Raw genomic sequence first — 19,927 nt, 5'->3', positions numbered from 1 at the left:
GAAGAGTGACAAGCCCATTCAGAGAGGAAATGTTGAATTCTATTTATCACATGGATGATGGAGTGGGACTCGTCTCTGAAGCATCGTCCGTTTCTTTCTTCCCATATGGCCCACCAAGCAGCCAGGAGAGAGATTTGCCACATCGCAGCTCTGTTCTTATCCAGGGGGACTCCATGCCATGCCGCGAAGACAGAATCAGCTGACTGAGGAAAGGACCAGGAAATGTCGAATTTGGAGAGGATAGTTGACCAAACTGAATTGAAATAAGGACAATGAACGAACAGGTGGTCCGTCGTTTCTTCGTTTGATAGGCAGCAAATGCAAAAGTTCAATAAAAACATCCCTCTTTTCCTCAGATTATCAATAGCGAGCACTTTTCTCTTTCCAACCAGCCATCCAAAGACAGCAATTTTTGGAGGGACCTTATATTTCCAAATCTTCGCAGTAAGCGTCACATTTGAAGATTCAGTTTTCTGATCCAGGAAACGGTATAAAGATTTAACCGAGAAGGTGCCCTTACTATCAAGGGGCCACACTAGCTTATCATGCTGATCCAGATGAGGATGGCAGTTTCCTAGCCGTTGAAGAAGTGTCACGTAAGACTCTACTTCCCAATCATGAAGATTTCTTCTGCAGGGGGGAGTCCAGACTACAGCGTTTCCTTGAATACAATAACAATCAGCCACAGTTATAGACGGAATTGGGGCAAGCCTGTACAGATCTGGAAATTCCTGTTTTAGCGCGTGGGAGCCCACCCAAATGTAATCCCAAAAACGAATTTTGTCCCCTTTCCCCATGGAGAATCGACATTGAGTTTGAACCTCTCTATGATAAGATATGATTCCTCTCCAAACAGCAGAAGCACTATCCTTAGGCACCCTCTTTGTCCACCAACCTTGAGCCGATTTCCCATATTTACACTTGATCAACCTATTCCATAGGGTTCCTTCTTCTGCTCCAAGTCTCCACCACCATTTTCCTAGGAGGGCGCGACTCATAGCTTTGAGATTACTGATTCCAGCTCCACCATCCTGATAATGTTTGTAAACATCAGACCAAGCTACCAAATGAAATTTTTTTTCGATCCTCACTTCCGTGCCACAGGAAGTCCTGTCTAAGCTTCTTTAGGATATGTAAAAATTTAGCGGGGCATTTAAAAAGGGACATGAAATACAAGGGGAGATTTGATAACACCGGTTTGATCAGTGTGAGCCGACCCCCTAGCGAAAGATACCTACATTTCCACCTCGCGAGGTAGAGCTGAAAGCGATCAATGATTTTGTCCCAAAAAACCATTGGGGGCTCGCCAATACATAGGGGAAGGCCGACGAAATCTGTTGGGAGACTGTCAGGGGTGCAACCAAAAAAATCAGCAAAATGGCGAGTGTCAGAGTCGCTAATATTAACGCCTATCAACTTGGAGTTGCTGAGGTTTACTTTCAAACCTAAAACTGCCTCAAAATAGCGGATAGCTGTACGAAAATTGCCCAATTTATCCTAGTCGGCTTCGCAAAATAGGAGCGTATCGTCAGCATACTGGATATGAGAGATGGGGTGTTCCATATCTTTTATCTGAAAACCTCCAATAATACCTTCTGCCTAGCCGTTTCTTAGCATACGCGATAGGGCCTCGACCACAATAAGGAAAAGGAATGGAGATAGCAGATCCCCCTGTCGGAGGCCTCTAGAACTTTTGAAGTAGCCTTTTGGGGATCCGTTGATGAGAACCGAATACGTAGCTGATCTGACACAAGCCTTCATCCAATGTAGCCATTTGTCACCGAAACCCATCCATTTTAACATGTATAGGAGGAAATTCCAATCAACATGATCGTAGGCCTTCTCAAGGTCGAGTTTGTATAACATTCCTCTTGACCCGGATATATGGCTGGAGTGCAGCCATTCAACGGCCATGAGAGCACTATCAATGATTTGTCTACCCTGGATGAATGCACTTTGATGATGGGAAATGATCTTGTCCATAACTCCTTGAAGGCAGTCGGCGAGGATTTTTGCGAGAATTTTGTACGGACTCCCGAGAAGGCTGATAGGCCTAAAATTATATAGAGAGTCTGCCCCCTACACCTTCGAGATAAGGACAATGAAAGTGGCCCCTAGCGTATCTGATAATTGGCCCCTTTCGTAGAATTCATTTACGAAATCAAGGATGTCCCCCTGCAACAGCTCCCAAAAATGCTGTTAAAATAAGATAGGAAATCCATCTGGGCCCGGGGCTTTGTCCCCTACCAACGACCAAATAGTGCATTTGGCCTCGTCAAGGGAGAAGCCAGCTTCCAGGGAGGCAGCATCCATCGCAGATATTCGATTCATAGGCAGAAAATCGAGGGTAGGCCTGTGATGGGTATCTGACTTGAGAAGATTGGAGAAAAATGAGACGGCCTCATCAGAGATCATCTGCTTGTCTTCTGTGCGCTCCCCATTTATCGAAAGACTGTGTATCTTATTAACTCTGGCCCGAGCACTCGCAATAGCATGAAAATAGCGAGTGTTTTTATCGCCTTCCTTTATCCATTTACACCTAGCCTTCTGTCTCCAAGAGATCTCCTCCTCTAAAACCCGAGCTGAATAAACATTGATAAGCTCAGCACGGCTAGATGACAATGTACTATCTGTCGAATTATCTTCGTAGGCAGCATCAATGGAGTGAATTTGACCCAACATATCACCGGTTTCGGCTTGCCGTTTGAGGAGAAAATCTGATTTCCAAGCTTTAAGATGGGTCTTTAACATGTTCAGCTTTTTACTGAGTCTAAATCCTGCGAAGCCATCGACCTTCATCTCCTTCCACCAGTCAAAAATGAGCTTATCGAAACCTTCAATCTTTAGCCACGAAATATCGAAGCGAAACGGCTTAGGGCCCCAATTTTCCTCTTCCATAGAGAGAAGAATCGGCAAATGATCAGACGTTGGCCAAGGGAGAAGCGTCTGCAAAACATTCGAAAAAGTTTCGGTCCAATCTACAGAAACAAGAAAGCGATCTAACCTTGCAAAGGAAGGCGGATCACGCATATTTGACCAAGTAAATCTGAAGCGAGATAGCGGGATATCTATCAACTCATGCTCATCAATCCAGAATCGCATCGCAGCAAAAACTCGACTAGGCTGAAATCTCTCCTTTGTAAACCGCGTAATGTTGAAGTCGCCTCCAATACACCACGGACCGTCGAAGATTTCCCTGGCAGCATGAAGATCCTTCCAGAAATCAAATCTCCTATCAGCATGAGTAGGACCATAGACTGAAGAAATGAGGGAGAAATTGGATCCAATCTGATTTAGGACCACAGAGACCGAGAATTCACTGATCCGACTACGTTCCATCAACCAAATTTTCGAGTTCCAAGCAATAAGAATCCCACCCGCACTACCTGCCGCATTTGAAGCCTCCCATTTAACATTTCGAACTTTCCAAAGCGTATTCAGAAGAGAAGTCGAAAAAGCCGGAGATTTTGTTTCCTGGAAACAAATAATGTCGGCTTTGCTTCTTCCTGTGATATCTTTTATCAGGCAGCGCTTCTTCTTGGAGCCCACGCCTCGGATGTTCCATGATAGAATTTTTATTTTGAAACCAATCTTCCCCTACGACCACCACGAATAACACCTTCTGTAGGCTCCAAACTATGTCCAAGACTGGTTAGGAGGCTCTACAACTCTCTGTTTCTGATGGGCTTTGCATGAAATTTTCTTGGAGATTTTTGACATTTCAAAGGCTTGCTCGAGCTTCGATGCAGTGGAAAAGAGCCAAAAAATCTTCAGGATGATCCCCGAAAGAGAGACCTAAGGATCTTCCGATGTGGCCCATAGCATCTCTGATCCACTGTTTTTTCTGGATGGAGGCCACCAGTTCTGATCTCGCAGCTGCAACCTCCATTTCCATTTCTTAAGATGGGGAGCCCATTCTAAACTGGATCGGCTCAGCGTCTGTTATGTGATCTCCTGCTCCTTCCTAAAATAAGGCAACTAAAGCGGACTCTTCCATGATCAGGGGATCAGAGATGGCTCGCGAGGAGAGTGCGATAATCGATCTGTCACATTCGGTCAGAGGGAAGGAGACGATGGAATGAGATTCGGCAGGGATCAGATCCCGCGGGGTCGAGGTGGGGAAAACGAATCAGTCTCTCGCCGCCGAATCTGGAGGTCGGTGTTCCTGAGGGAATCGGACAAAGGCCCCGAATAGTTCGCGTACCGGTTTGAAAGAGGAGGCCAGGTGGGAAGGTTGAGATTGAGGGAGGCTTGAAGCATGGGAGACCGATCGTCTAGATCATTCGGATCAGTAGAGGCGAGAGTCGGACATGCACGAGGGGTCGCTGAATGAAAACCATCTGTCAAGGAAATATCCATACGTGCAGAAGGAATGAGGGGAAGCTCGCACAATTCACACGAGCTATCCGAGTGGCTACGGTTAATAACCGAAGGAGAATGGTTGTGTGGTTTGAAAGTTGGACATCGAAAAAGCCTACGATCACATCAATTGGAATTTCGTTGACTACATGATGTTGAGAATGGGCTGCGGGCTGAAATGGAGGCAGTGGATTCGGGAATGTGTTAGCTTGGCACATTTCTCAATCCCTATTAATGCTTCTCCTAAAGACTTCTTCAAAAGCTCCTGAGGTCTACGCCAAGGGGATCCCTTGTTTCCTTTCCTCTTTATTATGGATGTTGAAGCTTTGGGCAAATTGTTGCACAAGGGTCAAGAGGAGGGATTAACTCGTGGCTTCTTGATCGAAAGGATGGCCCATCCCGTCTCTCATTTGCAGTATGAGAATGACACACTAATCTTCTATGAGGCATCCCTTGACATGGTAGAAAGGTTGACGACTATCATCAACTGCTTCGAAGTTATTTCAGGCCTCAAAGTTAATTTACTCAAAAGCAAGATGTAGGGGGTTCGGACAAAGACCAATGAGTTTTAAGTCCCTAGCTGACATTCTTGGTTGTGCAGTGGCCTTGCTTCCAGCTACTTTTGTGGGCCTTCCGTTGTGTGAGGGAAAACCGGCAACACAGCTTTGGGACAAGGTGGTGGAAAGATTCCAGCAGATGCTAGCTCGATGGAAAGGTCGTTATCTTTCATTCGGTGGGCGTATCACCTTAATTAAAGCTGCCCTTTCCAATCTTCCCGTCTATTTTATGTCGCTCTTCAAATGACCAATGTCGGTTCTTTCCAAGATCGATAAGCTTAGGCGGTATTTTCTATGGCAAGGCACAGATGACAAGAAAAGATTCCATCTTCTTTCTTGCAATGAGGTTTGTAAAGACTACAAGGATGGAAGCGCGGGGATCAAGGATCGTAAAACCATGAATATAGCACTTCTTGGCAAATGGCTATGGCAGCTTGGAGAGGATGGGGCCCTTTAGAAAGAGGTCCTTAAAAAGTAAATATGGCATCTCAGTTGGGGGACTAGAGAGTCATCTCTTTATAAAGCTTCCGCTTTATGGAAAGGTGTATTTGGTGAAATTGGCATTTTGGCAAGGAATGGGATTCTCCTTGGGTAACGGCGATAAAATCAAATTCTAGGAAGACATTTGGGTGGATTCTTCTCCTCTTAAAGTCTCTTTCCCTTCCATATTTAGGTTGGTGCCGAATCCGTCAATTCGAGTGGCAAATTGTTATTCTAGAATAAGAGAAGCGATAGTGTGGGGGCCCCCTTGTAGGCGCCTCCTACGAGAGGGGGAAGTGGAAGAGTATGCTAATCTCCAGCATCACATTCATCTCTTTGCTCTGGTCGAGTCAGATTTGGATAAGATGGTGTGGAGAGCGGATAGTTCCACCAGCTTCTCGATGAAATCTTTCTACTCTATGTTAGGTGCTTCCGATCACCTTAGACCCCCACACCCCCAAGCTAGCTGCTTTGGGTTGGCTCCTCGGTAGGAAAAAGGTGTTAACCATGGACAATTTGCAAGAAAAGGGATGATAGTTTTGAATATTTACCTGATGTGTGTGCAAAATGAAGAGTCGGCAGATCATCTCTTCTTGCACTACTCTTTCATGGGGCCGATTTGGGCAGATATTTTAAGTCAATTTCAAATCTTGTGGAGTCATTCAAATTCGGTGGAGCAATGCTTGCTTGCCTGGCATGGGGTAGGATTCAATCATCCTAAAAAGGCTCTTTGGAGAATGGCTCTCCTCGCAGTTTGGTAGGTAGTGTGGGAAGAAAGAAATGCAAGGTGTTTCAACAATCTCAGGAAATCAGTGGAAGTCGTATCCCAAAGAATCATATTTATGATTATCGTATGGGCCTCTACCGCTCCCAAGCTTAAGGGATGTAATATGGATTTCCTCAGTGTAATTGAGTCGCTACCTTGGCGTCTCTTCTTGTTGTTTCTGTTTTATGCCGTTTTGGCTTCGTTTTTTCAATAATATTCATCATCTTTCCAAAAAAAAAGTTCTTAGAATACTCAAAAATATTATGACCACGTATACTACTAAGGCTGCAATTTGGGTTTGGGTCAACCCAAATCCGATTGACCAAGGGTTGTCAAGGCCCTCAGGCTGGGTGTGGGTTGGAAAACGCCAACCCGATTTGGATTCTGGATGAGTTCAAGTTTAGCAATTCAGGTTAGGTTAGGTTCGATTTGGTATAAACACAAATGTTTGGGTCGAGTTTTGTCGAGTACAGAAGACTTCAGGTTGGGAACCTCAGTTGGAATTCATGTCGAGTCAGGTTGTGAGTTGGGTCCTCTTGAGGTTGGGTTGGGCTTGGGTTGATCCTCAACCTAACCCAACTCCATAGAGTTGCATTCCTAATATCCATGCACTACAAATAAGCCACTTCTTTACAGGGTCACTAGAATAAATCTACAAACATATCATAACAAAACTAAATAATACCATTTTTAGTTGCAAACACCAAAATAGCAAAAGACATTGCAAGACATCATCATCATAGTAATGATTTCATCACACAACAAATTAGTGAACACATTGGGACTCTCATCATCACAAGATTCACAACCTTCTCCCATTGGGAGCTTAAATTTTTGTTTAATACTTCATTGTAAGATCAAACAACTCATTTGGTTAAAATGGTTCAACCACAAAGCCATAATTCACAATGACGAATATAAGAGATGTCTAGTAAACATGAATGCATTGAGGATTTTGACAAATATAAGAAGTTGCAGAAACAAAATGCCGTGTACCTTGAGAACTCAAAAAAAAATTGCTGAGTAAACTATAAAATGCTCGTGTTTAGGATCGGAGGAAATATGAAATGGAAACTAAAAGAACACTCACCTCCAAAAGATATGTGATTTCAAATCCAGTGAAGTCGTCTAGAAAGAAAAACCTGTTTGCATCAAAAGTGAGAAAATGAGTGTGAGATTTTTATTTGGTGGATAACTTGAAAGTGAATGCATACTAAAAAGTAGAACACCAGGGATGAATTGTATTCAGAACACATACTTTTTCTTGAAGCAACATAAGTAGAAACGGAAAAAGCTGCCCTTTCATAGTTTGGAAGCAAATGAACTAGAAAAATCACTATTCTTTTCTTATAGATGACAGAGAATTCATTAATAAAAGTGAGCCAGAAGCTATAAACATTTGCATGCACAACCAATAACATGGTAGGCCACTAAGTCATGACCTAATAGAGACCAAACCTAAAATCAAACATGAAACACAATCTACCTAAATACGCTACACCATTTGTTGCTCTAAGAATGTGGGCAACCTCAACTCCAAACTAGGAGCCTAAAATCTTTAATAAAGATAAAAGCAATCCCCATAAAAGTATAATTTCCTCCCCAGAAAACAACAACAATTGTGGAAATCAATATTAACTTTCACATGAAAGGCCAAGTGATGAGGACATCACGTCACGTACACCCTTACGTACGTATCAAAGGAGGAGGCGAGCCGCACTACTTTCCCTGTGGCTAGAGAGTACCCGTGATCATGCTGAAGACCCCATGTGCATGTGCGAGCATCTAGAAGACCCCACACTGAGAAGATGCACATGAACTGCTTTATGGAGTGATCCAGACCGTTGGATCGAAGGGACGCGACGATCGAGCCATTGGATCGCATGGATCACATGATCAGGCCATTGATCATTGATCGTCCATATCAGTTTTAGACTTTATCATATTTTAGAATTTAGTTTTTAATTATTTTATATTTGGAAACATTATGGGTGTTTTAGTTGATTTTATTTAGACTAGGGCTATTTTCGTTAAATCTCACAATACAGGGATTTTTGTAATTTTTGAAACTTCTTGGATCTATAAAAAGTGGAGGGCATTTGACATCTCCCTCATTGAATTTTGTGATTAAAAAAAGAGAAAAGCTCTTGCTTTCTTCTCTCATCTTGATGCAATTTAAAGATACTTCCATGCGATTTGAAAGGAAGATTAGTGCGAGGCTAATCTTCATCAACGAAGGTGCGAGGTCTCCATCTATCCTCATACCATCTTCTCTTTTCTTCCCTATCCAGGTATTCTCTTCATGTTCTTAATTCTCCCATCTCAAATCTTTGTTTTCTCCAAAACTCAACTTTCCCATACCCATCCACTAACCAAACCCTAACCGCCCTAAACCCATCCTCCCACGCCACACGTGACCGTACAGCCAAACGTGTGAATCTCACCTGCCCCTTTTGGCTTTCCATCGTCATTATATCAAAACCTCATTCCTCCATCCCCGAAACCCTAAACCTAAAATCCCTAACTTTCCCCAAATTACCCAAACCCTAATTTTCACCCTAAGATGTATTAGGTTTCCTATTTTAAAATAGATTATACCCTATGCTAATTGGATGTCCCTGCATCCATTAGATTCTAGTTTCGTTTTATTTAATAATCTTATGTTACGATGTTCGTAGCTTAGGTCAGGATTATGCATGATTTTCTTTTGATTTTCATGATATTTGTGATGGATATGGCGACGTTTGTGTTTTTTTTGTTAAATATCTTAATTCGGTTATCTGATCTCACATGTTACCTAGTTCATGCATCGGTCCTGCATCACCAAGTCACTCAGAAAGCTCCTAAGCAACCTATGGCTACCCAACACGGCTTTTTTTCCACCGAAGACGTGAAGAATGCGGCTCAACAAAGACATCCTACGACAAGTTTATATGACATTTTATCTTCAAGCAAACTACCGATCCTCAAATGCGATAATGGGTTGGTAGCTTCTGGAAACCTCTATTAAAAACTCACCCCATTAAACAAGGAAGCATAAATGTGCTCCAATTATCCACATCCAAAGACATACAACCAATAATATGAAGCTCTGATAACTGATGCAAGACATGAAATTCAAGTATGATGTGCAAGACTTTCAGGCTTTAGATCACACTAGTTCAGAAACAATTACACAAAATTCCACATCCCACACAAAAGTTCAAACACTCAATCAAGGGGAATCTTATACAGATCCAAGCCTACACATGCTAGGGCCGGATCAATCAAAATTATAGACCAAACAAGAATTAAAGGAGGGGTAAATTCATCCACACTTGCACATAAATAATTCCCCCAATCCAAGAGATTCAGAAATTTCAATTCGGGGAACCCTAAGGTTGAAGAAATGGCATAAAATTGAGGATTTGAATAATTTAGGGTTAGGTATAGAGATTTTGGGTGAAAGAGGAGTGAAAGAGAGGAGAAGGACGAACCAGAGAAGTACCGCACGTATGGACAGCAGCAATGGCCCAAACGCACGTGGGTGTGATCCCGGCCACACGTGTGTGGGGCCCACTATTCAGAAAAATGCTAGCTTGGCCCTGGTCGGCCAGGGGTGGACTCTAAAACCCCCAAATTTCAGCTCGATCCGATACACTGTTTATACGTGGTGCTCCGCCAAAGTTTCAGCCCTCCTACAGGGCTAGATTTTGGAAATCTGTTGTAGAAAGAAAAACGGCGGCAATAGAGAATGGATTTGAAGCGTAAATGATTGTAGGAGGAGAAATATGGATAAAAAAAGGTGGGGGCGAATCGGGATAGATGTGGCTTTGCACCACGATAGTCAGCCCTTCGAGGAAGGGAGGGTTTCACACCCAATTAAATCTCCACAACTCAGAAATTTAGAGGAGCAGAAAAACGAAGAAATTTTATTAATCTTCAATGAATAAAAAAGACTACAAGGGGTACCTATTTATAATAAAACCCTATACCCCAAAACTCGTGCCATGTGCGCAACCTATTACTTGGCGACAAAGTAATCAAAAATAACAACTAATCAAAACAATCTAAACCGTTCATGATACTCCTAATAAAAATAATAAGCAAAACCCAAAGCACTAGATTAATTAGAATAGTGGGCCACGATCATGAGAACCCATGGTGGGATTCACATGACTATCGAGTCCACTCCAACGAACCAAAACGCAGTCCTCTAACTAGGAAGCCCTCCCTAGACGTCGTCATCGATCCAGATCAATAATAGGGCCCTCCTCCTTGCGTACGTGCGTAAGGGGGCGTGCGTGTGCACATGATGTCTCCATCAACTCTCCCCGACTGCGAAGATTTCGCCACTAGCGAAATAAAACTCCTGAACCGCTCCGAGATGTCAGGATCAAGTCTCTAAAGCTCCTCAGTGAGCTACATACTGTCTGAAGCTATGTGTGACTTCCACTTAACCAAGTACTTCTGAAACCCGCCGTCCGACGTTGATACTATCTGATGGTCCAGAATATCCTTTATTTCCTCTCTAGGTGCGGGAAGTTTACGTATAGGAGGTAGAGGCTGGGAAAATGGGTCGGAAAGATGCCATGGATCAAGGGACATGTCTGGGGAAGCAAGATGGTTGGGCGAAGGGCTGGACAAAGAATCGGTGGTCCCCTGAAAAGTAATTAGATCCTCCACATTGAATGTAGAACTAATTCCCATGGAAAGTGGAAGATCTACCACATACGCATTGAGACCGTTTCGTTTTATAATTTTAAAGGGTCCAGCGCTACGCGCGTGTAATTTACAAACGGCTCCCTAAGGATACCGCTTAGGCCTAATGCGGACCATCACAGTCCCCTACATTGAATTCCTCGAAACGTTTATGCTGGTCTGCAAAAAAATTGTAATATTCATTACTACTAATGATCTTTCGCCTGATTTCTTGATGCAGTGAATGAATGTGATGCGCAAAGGACTCTGCAGACTCTGATGGCCTATGAGACAGTGACATAGGGATAAGATCAATAGGGTTCCTAGGCTTATAATCAGTAACAACTTCAAAAGGACCTAGACATGTGGACCTATTGACAGAACTATTGAATGCAAACTCAGCTATAGGTAATACGGTGTCCCACGTCTTGATGTGCTCCCCCACTAAACATCTAATCAAAATCTCTAGGCTCCTATTGACCACCTCAGTCTAACCATCGTTTTGAGGGTGGTAGGCAGGAGAAAATTTGAGCCTAGTATTCATCATGTGCCAGTGTCTTCCAAAAGTAACTCATAAATCGCACGTCATGGTCAGACACTATGGTTTTTGATAACCCATGCAGTTTAACAACCTCACTAAAGAACAGCTTGGCAACATGAGATGCGTTGAAGGTCTTAGAACAAGGAATGAAGTGGGTCATTTTAGAAAAACGGTCCACAACAACGAATATGGAATCATGTTTCCGAATAGTCTTAGGGAGTCCAAGCACGAAGTCCATACTGATGTTCTGCCAAGGGATGAATGGAACTGGCAAAGGTGTGTATAATCCTGTATTTTATTTTTTTGTTTTTTGCTTTGCCGGTTGACAAGTACGACATTCCCCTATAATTTTGGTCACGTCTCACTTGAGGCTTGGCCAATGAAACCTATCCTCCACTAGGGCAATGGTCTTGTCTCTCGACGGAAATGACCCGCGACCCCTCCTGAATGTAACTCCCAAACAAGAAAATCGCGAAGGGAGGTGCGCGGTATGCACGAGCGGTCACTCCTAAACAAATATCCGTCTAAAATCAAGTATTCACTGCTAGCTCCTGACAGACTCTCTAACAACAACGCGTACACCACTCCAAAATCTGGACACTCAAAATAATCTTCTTTGATGCGCTCGAGGCCCGTGACTTCAACACTCATGGAATTGAGTAACACAACTCGATGACTCAACGTGTCGGCAGGCTTATTCTCTACACCCGCCTTGTGCTTAAGCACAAAAGTATACTCTTGAAGGAATTGAACCCACTTGGCGTGCCTAAGGTTTAATTTCTTCTAAGAGTTCAGATATCTCAAGGCCTCGTGATCTGAGAATAAGACGAATTCTTACGGCAATAGGTAATGACGTCAATGGCGCAGTGATTGCACTACCACATAGAACTCTTTGTCATAGGTGGAATACTTTTGTTTCGCCTCATTCAGTTTCTCACTAAAAAAGGCGACAAGGTGCCCTTCCTAACTAAATACACCTATGCCGACTCCTGACACGTCACATACGACTTCAAAAGCCTTTAAAAAATCCTGAAGTCGCATGACTGGAGCTTCAATCATCTTTACCTTTATCTCCTTGAAGGCCTTCGAGGCTGCCTTTGTCCATTGAAACTCTCCCTTTTTTACGCAAATCGTGATGGGAGCAAGGTGTTCCAAAACGGTAACGGTAGCCGTAACGGCCACCACCGTTACCATTATGATACGGGTCGTAACAGCCGTTACAGCCCCGTATCAGCTGTTATGGCTGTTTTTTATTTTTTGAAAATTGTTGTTACTGGACCATTACGAGGCCGTTACGGGCCGTTACGGCCCATTTTTCTGTAATGGTCGTTTCAACCCCTTAACGCATAACGGTTATGATCGTTACCGTTACGCAACGGCCGTTACGTAACTGATTTTGAATACCATGGATAGGAGCCATAATAGAACTGAAGCCTCGAATGAACCGCGTATACAAGGTGGCTAAACCGTGAAAGTTGAGCACCTCATAAATATTGCGGGGTTCAGGCCAATTAATGATGGCCTTGACCTTCTCGGGATCCGCCAATACGCCCTTAGCTGACATAACAAAACCTAAGAAGATAACAATACTAGACAAAAACACACTTCTTTAGGTTGGTGTACAATTTCTCAGTTCTAAGGATCCCTCAAATCTGCCTCAAATGGTTGAGGTGTTGTTCCTTGGCCATGCTATAAATCAAGATATCATCAAAGTATACGATCAGGAACTTCCCCATGAAGGGCCTCAACACTTGGGTCATCACACGCATGAAGGTGCTTGGGGCATTAGTCAGCCCAAAGGGTATAACTAGCCACTCGTATAGCTCATCCTTCGTCTTGAAGGTCGCCTTCCACTCATCACCAGGGCGTGCACAGATTTGGTGATACCCACTTCTGAGGTCAATTTTCGAAAAGATAGTAGCATTGGCCATCATATCCAACATGTCATCAAGACGCGGTATGGAAAACCAATACTTGACTGTGATTTTGTTGATGGCCCTACTATCAACACACATCCTCCATGTGCCATCCTTCTTAGGTGTAAGAAGGGCGGGCACGACACACGGGCTCATGCTCTCTCGAATGAAACCCTTTTCTATGAGCTCATCAATCTGTCTCTTCAACTCTGCATGTTCATTTGGGTTCATTCTGTAATGAGGGAGGTTTAGTAGAGTCGCCCCAGAGACTAAATCAATGGCATGTTGTATATCTCTCATAGGGGGAAGCTCATTTGGTAGATCATCAGGAAAGACATCATGAAACTCATGCACTACCTGAATGGCCTCAGTGGATAACTCTACGCTAGTCTCTGTTACACTTTCCCTAGCCACGAGGGTGTATACCATCGAGTCCGCCTCCGTTTCTCGCTCAAAGTCTTTGGCAGTTAGAATATGGAGAGACTTGAACTTGGACTTCGACTCCTTCAATTCTTTTAAGCCGCTCACGCCACTGTGTGGTGGACTCCTTTCCAGTGGTGTTCTTAGGTGGAAGTGGATTTAGTTTGACTTTCTTGCCCTCAAACCAGAATGTCACACATTTGAACGGCCAAATATGGTGACATCCCTGTCATAGAGCCACGGTCTACCTAGAATGGTATGGCCCACATCTATGGGAACAACATCACACCAAAGTGTCTTTATAAGATCCAAACTGAATAGGAACAAGACAACGGTGCGAGACTGAAATGGAAGTTTCATCAACCCAGGAAACTCTATAGGGTTGAGGATAGGCTTCAAGCTTCAAGCCCAAACGGCTCACAGTGCTAATTGATGCCACGTTGGTACAACTACCACTATCCACGATCATCTTACAACTATTTTTCCCACATTTTGTATAAGTATAGAAGATCGTGTTGCAGCGCCAATCGTCAGTGTTCTTGGCTTGAGCAAGGGCACATAGCACAACTGCGAGGATCACAGACTCTTGCGCTCCCTCTTCCTCATCACTAGGGGTTTCTACTGACTCATATTCTTCCTCTTCACCATCACTCTCTGGGGTCACTACTTCTATTTACCCATCAATAAGGAACACCTTGGTGCCCTCTCTCGTGCCGCACTGGTGGGCAAAGTGACCAAACCCTTGACAAATAAAATACCTAGTTGCTCCACTCTTACGTGAACTAGACCCGATAACTTCTTTACCCTTATCATCCTGGGCCTAGGCTGAAAATTACTGGAAGGTTTGCTTTGGTATCCAATGTTAGGCTTAGCTCCAAAAGGGTTGGCCTTAGCGCCAGAATCGCGAAACTCAAACCGCCTTCCCACAGATGCTTTGAGGTATTGCTCAACCTCCAACACTACTTGATACAACTGTTCAATAGTCTCTATCTTTGCCGAGCAATTCTCTACTAATGTCAGAATGGAGGCCCATTTTAAATCGAACAAGGGTGAGTATGGGATCCTCATCAACTTCACACCTAGTCAAGTACTCTTCAAACTTCTCAATGTATTCTGCCACACTCATGGAACCTTGTCGAAGAGACTGTCATTCCTCAATCAACCGTAAACGATAAGAGAAAGGGAGGTACTTCTCCTTAAGCGTTTCTTTCATTTCTCCCCAATGGACTATTGGGAGCTCCCTCGCTCTTTCTTTCTTTCACTCTACAGTAGCCCAAAACCTCTTTGCTTGGCCCACAAGCTTCATCTTGGCAAATTGGACTTGACAAGCATTCGACATGTCATACCACTCAAAATAGTGGTCCCTATCCACCAGTCAATCTAAAAAGGCTTTAAGGTCCAAGCAGTGTTTCAAATAGCGCCCGTAGCATACGTTACGTAGCGTAGCGTGGCCGTAGCGCTACGTAACGTCCCAAACAGCATAAATCCCATGTAGCGTACAGCGTACGCTATAGCTAGCGTCCATAGCGTAAGCTACAATGTATTTTTTTACTATTTTAGTTTTTTATTATTTTTTCATGTTTTCTTTGTTTTGAATGTTGAGGAATGTGACACTTGTATTGTACTTGACACTTTTAACCTATGGGATTTTTATTTCTTTTCATAATTGTGACTTATGGTTTCAATTAGACATTATTAATTAAAGTGGTTTGCTTAGAAAGTTGTTGATGTGATAATTATTTGATTTGGCTTATATATGTATATTGCCTTTTGATAAATAATAACTAATAACTTTTTTGAACATGCTTATAATTGATCAAATGAATCATCTTTTAGGCATTTTTATATTTTTTTCCTTTTTTTTCACTATTTATTATATTTATCTTATTTTTAAATTAAAAAATAGAAGTATCGTGTAGCTTACGCTACACGCTACATATTTACGTTACACGTTATAGAGGGCTGAGCGCTACACATCATGCTACCGCTATTTAAAACACTGGGTCCAAGTGACCATCAAAAGTAGGGGCATCTACTCTAACTCCCTTGAGGAGTTACGCATCTGGGTTATATTAATCATGATGTCCCTCGCGCGCTGGGTGCATGGGTGCGCGACCATGACCAATTCCTTGGCCATCTCCATTCCTTGGTCTATCCTCCTGACCACCTGCTTGAGATTGGGCATCTTCCCCAATGGTGGGGTTTGCCCCGGAGGAGATCTCTAGTTGGGTAACGCGCACATTAAACTGCTCAAAGCGTTGCTCCATACGTTGTTCTAAGCACTTACCCAAAGACTCAAACTGCTGGGTCAGCTTGTTCATTGACTCTTGCAATTGCTCCATGTTTAGTGTCGGGTGCAAGCCAAAACTACGACCCATACGTGTGGGCATACACTACTAACTCAAGGACCTTCTAATACGACTATATGTGCCTAGATGGGACTAAATGCTCATATAGGACTCTATATGGGGAAAACGACACAATACTACTCAATTTCCAGCAACCTATCTGTCCAAAAAATCTGTCAACAGAAAATCCAGCAAAGAGATATGCGAATTTTCTGATAGCAGAAAATTCAACAGCCTATATCAGAAATTATGGACCTCTAAACAACTCTATATGATGATACTTAATGCATAATGGACACAAATAAACTAAACTCTAAACATGTAATGCTTTCCCCTATAAAAACCTTAAGAGCTCTGATACCAAATTTGATGCAGGACATGAAATTTAAGTATGATGTGCAAGATTTTCAGGCTTTAGATCACACTAGTTCAGAAACAATTACACAAAATTCCACATCCCACACAAAAGTTCAAACACTCAATCAAGGGGAATCTTATGCGGATTCAGGCCTACACATGCTAGGGCCGGATCAATCAAAATTATAAACCAAACAGGAATCAAAGGAGGGTAAATTCATCCACACTTGCACATAAATAATTCCCCCAATCCAATGGATTCAGAAATTTCAATTCAAGGAACCCTCCTCCTTGCATACGTGCGTAGGGGGGGCGTGCGTGTGCGCGTGATGTCCCCATCAATAACACTCTCCAAAAGATCGCATGAAACCAATAACATAAAGAGCAATCTTGCATGTATATGGGCCCTAGGAAATGCCCATAACTACTGAAGCTCCAAAAGTGAATCCTGAGTGATCAGGTGTTTGCGAGTACACTCTATGCACACCATGATAGAATAATTGAAGAATAAAAACCAACTAAATGTAATGTGAAGTATGACTTTCATTCAGTTGACACGAACTTGGGATAAGGACACATTTTACTTCAACAAGACAAAAAATAAGAGAAACGGACTCATTTCACCTACTGTTGATACCAACTTGACTAACTGTCAGAAAATACTTAAAAGCCAAGATGCATGACAACTAAATTTTGTGCAACAAGAGTTACATCTAATCATTGTTCAGAGTATCCCGGATATTATCCATATTCCAGCACAGCGTTACCGATAACACTGGTAGAGATACCAATAACACTGGTAACATCAGAAATTCCAAGAATCGGCGAGGTATCACCAATATTTTCGACTGTGCAAATTCCAGGTGTCGCTTGCATCACCAATGTATCGCCAATATTTTCGACTGTGTAAATTCCATGTGTCGCTTGTATCACCAATGTATCGCCAATAGTTTCGACTGTTTAAATCCCAACTGTCTCCTGTATCGCCAATGTATTAACGATATTTCAATAACATCGCAAATGTTGTCAATATTGCAAAAATATGTTCATTTAAATAAAAAAAATCCATTTCAATTTTTTTATGGGCACATGGTTGCAATGTTCAAATTGTCGACAATGATATCGATAATATAGAAATATTATCGTTATTGCAACATGGGTGATATCAAGATCACAGTCTTTCGTTTCATTTCCAATTGTCAACCATTTCTCGGTGAAATATCGTGTGTTGTCGATATTTTAAAATGTAGATTGATATTTGGACGGAAGGTTGGATGGATGGTTGGATAGATGGATGAGATTAATGGGATGGTTTGATTGATTTCTTATGACAGCAAATGCTTTTAGGCCTCCATTAAATGGAAACCTATACAGAATGCTAGTGTATTGTATTTATTGTGTGTCCTTTTAGTGTAAGTGCATGTGCACACTTCCCTATTCCCCTGCAGTGTACTATATGCTTTATCATAATAAAATATTATGTGTTAGGGCAAGCAAGCCCAACACATCATCTCTCCCAAACTCTCCTCCTCTCTCAATATTCTCATCTCTTCTTCACATTATCCTCATCAAATCCTTCTCTACTTGGTATCAGAGCAAAATTCCAGGCATTCCGCATCCAACAGGTTGAGAGGCGACACGTCACCTTGCTAACGTCAGCGTTGAACGGACGCATGGGCTCTGTTTGAGCTAAAAGTTTAGGGGTTTGATAGATCTTGATTTTAGAGGATTTGTCATGATTTTTTTAGAATTGACTGGACCTCATTTCATGGTATTTTGGGCGAAATAGAGAAATTCGAAAATCGGTTCCAGATTCCGTTTTTCTTCGATTTACCTCAAATCGGTAAGCTTTTCTTCGGTTTCTTTGCTCAAGATGGACCGAAATCTTCCTCCCAAGCTATCCATGGTGGATTTTTTACTTAAGATCAATGTTTGAGAGGTTTTTAACCTCAAATAGGCGTGCGGCTGGGCCGTTTTTCACTCGGTCAGGCCCTATTTGACTGCGTTTCATGGTATTTTGGATGATTGATATTTGTTTGAGGTTTATCTCTTGTTATGTTGAAGGATTGAGTGAGATAGAGTTGTTTGAATCAATCTTTCTTGGCATAGGGGGTCTCTTAGCATAGGTTTATTTCTCTTGGACTCTATTATGGCCAAGGTGTCCCGTATCGGTATCGGTTGGCGTAACGGTGACCTCCAAAACCGATACGGATACGGGGTCATAACGGCGATACGGGGGCGTAACGGCCCGTAACGGCGTAAATTTTTTTTTTTGCCAAAAAAATATTAAAAAATATGTATTAAATCCGGAATATTCTAAGCATTCCAAATATGCATTCATTTATAAATTGGAACATGTTTATGGTGGTGTAACGGTCCACTCTTTGGTGAGAAGCTGTATCGGACTGTCTGATTAATTTTTGAACCAAGTAACCTGAATTTGACTACAAAATGTATATGTTTAATTTTCTAAATATCTAATTTATATACTTAACAATTTAATATCTTTCTCCTAGTAGTTCTTTAAAAAAATGAAATTAAATTTAGGTAGATGGCGTTGCCAATTTCGGGCTGACTTGGAGGACCAATCTATGCCCCAAATTAGCCTCAAATTCATGCAATTTATTGTCATTATCCCACTTATGTATTAGTGGACATTTATTGGATAGTGAATCATGAAAAAAACCAAAAGGCCCTATTTTAAAAAATAAGAGCACACCGAATAACAATTAAAAACTATTCAAATAATTTGATTTTGGCATTGTGAGTTAGCAATTGCAGTTTATAATTTAATCAGTAAATTTTAAGTTAATATGTCTTTGGTACAATTTTTTATGGCCTCAAATTAGGTGAGACTTGGATTGTGAAGTATAGCACACATGTCAAAATTTTTTGGGCCCCACGCATGATGAATGTGTTATATCTAAACCGTCCATTCATTTGACGAGATTGTCTTAAGACTTGACACGAAAAATAATACAGATCTAACTATCAAGTGGACCACACTGCAAAAAGCAATGAGGGATTGAACGTCTACCATTGAAAACTTTTTTGGGATCACATGACTTTTAGATCAATATAAAATTTGTTTTTCCCTTCATTCGGGTCTTTTTGACCTTATGAACAGATTGGATGGAAAATAAATGTTACGGTGGGCCTACGAATTGTTTAACGGTGAAAATCATCACCTCCGTTGCTATTTTTGGTGTGGTCCGGACGGTCTTTGGATACGATTCATTTTTTAGGTAATGCTATAAAATAATATTTAAAAATAGATGGACAGTGTGGATATAATAAATACATCACTGTGGAGCTTATAAAACTTTGATCTCCTTTGAACCGTTCGTACAACGCGGAGCTCGAGGAGTGTCAGCGCTCGTCTCAGCGTGACACGTAACGACAGCAGCTTACGCTGCCCGAAAAAAAAAAAAAAAGAGGGAAGGAGAGAGGGAAACCGAAAAGAAAAAAGAGGGAAAGAAGAGAAGAAAAAAGAGGGAAAGAGG

At 42.1% G+C, this 19,927-nt stretch overlaps 1 protein-coding gene across 1 annotated transcript in view; it reads right to left on the bottom strand.

The window, feature by feature from the left end:
• Nucleotides 1–19,927, bottom strand: part of LOC131249062 (PGR5-like protein 1B, chloroplastic) — a 59,428-nt gene that overhangs the window by 17,193 nt on the left and 22,308 nt on the right. Inside the window, exon 7 of the mRNA XM_058249627.1 lies at nucleotides 7,253–7,304. Within this exon, the coding sequence (XP_058105610.1) occupies nucleotides 7,253–7,304 (52 nt within the window). The remainder of the gene's footprint in view (nucleotides 1–7,252; nucleotides 7,305–19,927) is intronic.

The sequence above is a fragment of the Magnolia sinica genome, chromosome 6 (genome assembly GCF_029962835.1).
Source record: "Magnolia sinica isolate HGM2019 chromosome 6, MsV1, whole genome shotgun sequence".
NCBI classification, from domain to species: domain Eukaryota; kingdom Viridiplantae; phylum Streptophyta; class Magnoliopsida; order Magnoliales; family Magnoliaceae; genus Magnolia; species Magnolia sinica.
This window is presented reverse-complemented; position numbering and strand designations above follow the sequence as displayed.